Here is a 5,692-nt window from a genome sequence, read left to right as displayed (position 1 = left end):
TGCCGCCTGTTCTCCTAGCTGGGGAACGGTTTTCCCGCATTTTTGGCCAGCTGCTTGGCTCGAGCTCGACTTCTTTTGTCGTGCTCGATGTGCCTTCTTGGTTTGGCGCTCATAGTCTGAGTCAACAGGCTTCGGAGCTGGTGCTTTAGCCATACGAATAAAGTGGTCAATCTTATCCTCGGGCACTTTCTCCCTTGGCGGCGGTGGCGGTTTCGGTCCAAAATGGGCGTCCACTTGAGTTCACCCGCGCGATAGCAACCCACCGAGCAGCATCTTCAGGGATATCGTCCTCATCGAGCACTACATCGTCCAGGTCCTCTTCCTTCAGCCCAAGCTCTCGCATCATCTTCTCTGCTTCGCTAATCCCCGCAACGCTAGGGTTTTCGTCAGAAGCCATGTTGCAATCTCACCCGATGGAGATCGTATCGGGTTGGAACAGGGGAGCCCTAAGAACGCCCCGCTCCTAGAAGCCAGCCCCGTCCCCCAACGATGAACGTGGAAGGATCGGCGAAAGCGGGCAGGGGAGGTTGATAGGCGGCGACAGGGACGGCCAAAGCTCCAGGAGGCGGCGGATCGCCTCGGAGAAACAAAACCCTAACGTGAGGGAAACCGGTGTTAGAAAGAGTTTACGTGGATGGACGTGCACAGTTACATTTCGAGACCGAGGTAGCACGTCCTAGTAAAAAATGAAAAAGTGGAATTTATGGACGTACAATAATGCGCTCGGTGCCTCGGTCCACCGACGATTAAAAGTACACTACTATTATAGACATGATATTTCTACATAATACACACCATTACGGGCAGCCTTTAAAAAAGAAGAAGAGAAATTATGCATATGTGAGTTGTCCTTGTGGTCAATAGTGGGATCCATTCCGCCATATGCAAGATTGCAAGTGTGCATGCATTGCATGCTACCGCGAGAAGATGGACCCCCATGCCCGAGCCAATTACACGTAGTGACACACGTAGCACAGTGTGTTGTGATCACTCGATATCTTGTGAGATCGATTTGTTTTGCTAGCCGACAAAATATATAATAATCGTGTCCACATGTGTTGCCGTTGTGCTTCCCACACCGGCTGTAATAATTAACTAATCCACATATATTGAATATACTTCAAAATTTCCATGCTAATTAGAATTTGCGAGTCGTTTATCTAGTGAGATCAAATTATTGTGGTATAGACCTTCCGATATTTTCCTAGATCAATCATAAGAAATGTAAAAAATATGAGCGTCCACCTTAGGACAGTCATAATGGAGAGTTACTTAGATTAATGGCATACATATGACACTAGTTTATGTTACTACCTTCATAATGGAAAGTATCGTAGATGTAGTATCAAAGATTGTTGTATTTATTATCTTGTACACTCATTGTTCCTTGAAAAGCGCAATGTGATGGTAACATAATATGTTACCACTATCATCTCTTTTCTCATACTATGCCAAGTCACTGATATGTTTAGTTGGCATTGCACAAGGATGCATATTACTGACTATGTTACTCTCATGATGACTAGACTTATGGGCAAGAGTTATAATGGAGGAGATTAACTCAGGTGGAAAACGGGAGAAGTCCCTTTGCTCGAGCCTGTTGGAAAAGTAAGTCATATGCCTACTGGCCACTTTGTTCCTCTTCGCTATTATCTTCCGTTGCTTCCTCTCCATGAATCAATATTCATGTCTTTCCAGTTTGCCCTAATTTCTATGGTTCCATGCCATGATTAGTCCCATCTCTCCTATCACTGATTTTATGCACACCACTCTCTCAATACCACACCTAAATCCATTAATTTCACTTTCCCAGACATGATCCAGCAAGATGTGGCCAGAGTTTCATTTTTCATATGTTGGGTGTGTTCTTCTTGTTTTGAGAAAACTTCCAATCTATTCATCTTCAATCATGACAATAAAACGAACATCTGAAACAATAAAAATTACATTCATATTCATAGACCACCTAGCGGCGACTACAAGCACCGAAGCGAGTCGCAGGCACACCGCCACCCCCCCCCCTCGCCGGAGCCGGACCAACTTGTTGTAGTACTTGCTTGATAGTCTCAGTTGCTTCCGTTTTAGTGTGGTGACTTGTGTAATCTTGTTCGACTTTGAGTTGGTGGTGTTTTAGCTACTATTTTGACCATCATTTTTCTTTTAACCTGCTTGTACGAGGATTTCCTCATCACTTTATATATTTTTGAATGTTTGACCTCTATTTATAAAGCCGGGCGAAAACTTGTTTCGAGAAAATAATGCGTCGATGAAACCCAGATACATTATGCCTATTACGCTAGTAGAAGCCTCGATGAAACCCAGATACATTATGCCACCACCGAGAAGGAATTACTTGATATTGTTTTTGCTTGTAATAAATTTAGATCTTATATCATTAACTGCAAAGTGATAGTTCATACGGACCATCGAGCTTTATGGTACCTTCTTGCCAAGAAGGACACTAAGCCTCGATTAATCCGTTGGATATTATTAATTCAAGAAATTGATTTGCAAATCGTCGGTAGGAAAGGTGAAGACAATCTTGTGGCTGATCATTTGTCAAGAATGAAGAGAAGACCATATGAACTTAGTTTGTGAACCTTTTGATGTTTGGGGGCTGGATTATCTAGGTCCATTTCTCACTTCAGATGTTGGGTGTGTTCGATGCAACCGTGCCCGGTGGACGGTGGTTTCTCAAGGCGGCGTGGTTCCATTTTTCCTAGATAGTCTCAGTTGCTTCTAAGTGTGGTGACCTCTGTAATCTTGCCCGACTTTGACTTGGTGGTGTTTTCGTTACTATTTCAAACGCCATTTGTCTTTTAACCTGCTTGTACGACATCACTTTATATATTTTTGAATGTTTGACCTTTATTAATAAAGCAGGGCGAAAACCTGTTTTGAGAAAATAATGCGTCCGGTACATACACACACTAGGGCCAGAGGTGCACACCGCGGTCCACCGACGACCATACGTACTGCGTGCCCATACGCATGCATAGCGACCGATCACTTTCTCCCGCATGCATCACGCTCTCCAGCTAGCTTCTATGTATAGTCACATGGACCGTGCGAGGACAATGTAGGTCGCTGTCGTCTCCCTCATCGCATCGACGGCATGTGTTCCTCGCATCGCCATAGGCGCAGCCCGTGCGAGGACAACGTAGGTCGCTGTCGTCTCCCTCATCGCACCGCATGTGTTCCTCGCATCGCATGGACGCATGCACCGACGGTAGAGTGAACGTCCGTTCATCTGCCGGTCAGACTCGGACGATCGATCCATCCGGCTCTTTAAATACCGGCCCATCGGACACCGGCATCCTCACACCAAAACCTATCTAACTTTGCCTATTGCTACCACAGCACGAGCTAGAGTCAGAGCCATAGCAGTTTCGGTCATGGCGAGGAGCATTGCTCTGGTCTGCTTCCTCGTCGTCGGTCTCGGCCTCTTGGGCGCCATGTGCGCCTCGGCAGCTGCGGCAGGCGGCGAGAACGGAGGGCGGCTGGTGAACGCCGTGTACGTCTTCGGCGACTCGCTGGTGGACGTGGGCAACAACGACTACCTGCCGGCGCCGGCGCCCAGGGCGAACCGGCCGTACGGCATGGACCTCCCCGGCAAGCCCACAGGCCGCTTCACCAACGGCTACAACCTCGCCGACGTCATCTGTAAGTGTACCCACTACATGCACGTATGCTTAATTGTTGCTAATTAACGTTGTCCGCAGACGTATGGGCACCGTACGTGCATGTTATACTACATGTTAAGCACCGTACGTGCATTTTTTTGACGTCGAACCGGATGGACAGGCATGACTGTTAACCACTAATAAATTAATTAATTTGTGACTGAAAAATCATGGATACTAAAAGCAAGAGCTCAGTAGAAGATCCAACTCAAATCATATGTGGATCGAGCTATGAACGACAAGTATAACTAATTAATGATGAAGTGTACGGACGGACGTGTACAGCATGACGAAATTCACAGTGGAAACCCACAACTTGGACGACGCAGCTCATGCATAACAACGAACTAATCAAGTAAGCAGCTAGGTAACCAAGTTTCTCATATGTTGTACGTGCAGCACAACGTGTGGGGTTCGAGATGAGCCCCAAGCCATACCTCTCCATGCTGCCGCACGACAAGATCTTACTCGGCCTCTGCAAGATCGGCGCCAACTATGCTTCCGGTGGATCCGGCATCCTCGACACCACGGTACATAAACGACGTCTTCAAACTTGTGATTACAATGCCTCTCAAGAGCTAAGTACATATTTGTTGGTTAATTATATGCATGACACATCGATCTTTTGTAGGGAAAAGGGACGCTCACGATGCGGACACAAGTCGAGTACTTCAAGAAGGCGGCGGACAACATGATTTGCTACCCAAGCAAGGAGGAGCACCTTTCGAGGTCCCTCTTCCTCCTCAGTGGTGGCGGCAATGACTTCTCGGCCTTCGACCCCTCCAGCGCCAGCCCCCAGGCCTACGTCGTCAAGATGGTCACCACCTACATCGAGCACATCCAGGCGCTCTACGACATGGGGGCACGGATGGTGGGGATCCTCGATGTGCCACCGATCGGGTGCACGCCGGGGCAGAGGATCGACATGCCCAACGGCGAGTGCAACGAGCAGGCCAACTCCCTGGCGCAAGCATTCAACGGCTTACTCAGGGCCAAGCTCGCCGAGGCCGCCGCTGCCAACATGAAGGAACTCAAGTACTCCATCGCCGCCAACTACAACATCCTCAACGACATGATGGCCAACTCTCTCGTAGCTGGTACGAACATCATATGATATAACCATTGTATGTCCGTATTAACTAGCTGGGATTCTCGTACATGCATGGACTAATTCATGTGGGTTGTCTTTATGCATGATCGACCAGGGCTGAGGCAGGTGAAGACGGCGTGCTGCGGTTCGGGGAAGCTCAACGCGGAGGTGATGTGCAGCCACCAGGGCACGACGGCGTGCCCCGCCGCTGAGCACGACGACTACATGTTCTGGGACATGCTCCACCCCACTCACGCCACTATCCAGCGCGGTGTCGTCGCCCTCTTCTACGGCAACGGCCCCAAGTACGGCGAGCCCGTCAACTTCGGCACGCTCGTCACGGGCCAGAACGTATCTCCCGCGATCAAGATGGTCGTCGACGAGCAGTAGACGGCGACATTCGTCGGCATGCTTGCCCAATTCGAAATAATGATGATCTAAAATTTGCAGCAGCTGCTAGCTAGCTGAGCTAGCACTTACTAAGAGAATGATTTTCCCGTTAATTATTCCATGCGTACGTGCTGCTAGCTCCATCTTGTGTTGTGTTCTGTCCTTGGATTATTAGTATGTGGAACTAATAAAGTGGTTAAGTAAATAAATATTGTCCTATCCGGCCCGCGTGTGGTGTGCAATGCATGATGCATCGATAATTCTACATCCGACGCGATCTACAAAATTTGCATACATGCTCAATTATCAGTTGCATAAATATGTGATGGATCTTGAGATCATTGAAAAAAGAAAAGAGAAACTGTACATAGATGTGAGTCGTCCTTGTGGTCAATTGTGTGGTCCATCCGATCACATGCAGTTATGCATGCATGCAGTGCATGATGCCGTACGTGAGAAGATGGATCCGACACAGTACCTAGCCGAGCCAATCACACATACTACACACACACATAGCACAGTAGTTTGT

The 5,692-nt window shown here is 48.0% G+C and overlaps 1 protein-coding gene across 2 annotated transcripts in view; it reads left to right on the top strand.

The window, feature by feature from the left end:
- Nucleotides 1–5,384, top strand: part of LOC119336681 (GDSL esterase/lipase At5g33370-like) — a 26,238-nt gene extending 20,854 nt beyond the window's left edge. Inside the window, exons 1-4 of one of the 2 annotated variants that reach the window (XM_037608756.1) lie at nt 3,330–3,663; nt 4,083–4,213; nt 4,315–4,780; nt 4,889–5,384. In XM_037608756.1, coding sequence (XP_037464653.1) covers nt 3,396–3,663; nt 4,083–4,213; nt 4,315–4,780; nt 4,889–5,163 — 1,140 coding nt within the window. In that variant the 5' untranslated portion in view covers nt 3,330–3,395 and the 3' untranslated portion in view covers nt 5,164–5,384. Of the gene's footprint in view, nt 1–3,329; nt 3,664–4,082; nt 4,214–4,314; nt 4,781–4,888 lie in introns of those variants that run through there. The other variant, XM_037608755.1, reaches the window with a different exon arrangement.
- Nucleotides 5,385–5,692: the final 308 nt, after the last annotated feature.

This window comes from Triticum dicoccoides, chromosome 7B (assembly GCF_002162155.2).
Source record: "Triticum dicoccoides isolate Atlit2015 ecotype Zavitan chromosome 7B, WEW_v2.0, whole genome shotgun sequence".
Lineage (NCBI taxonomy): Eukaryota > Viridiplantae > Streptophyta > Magnoliopsida > Poales > Poaceae > Triticum > Triticum dicoccoides.
This window is presented reverse-complemented; position numbering and strand designations above follow the sequence as displayed.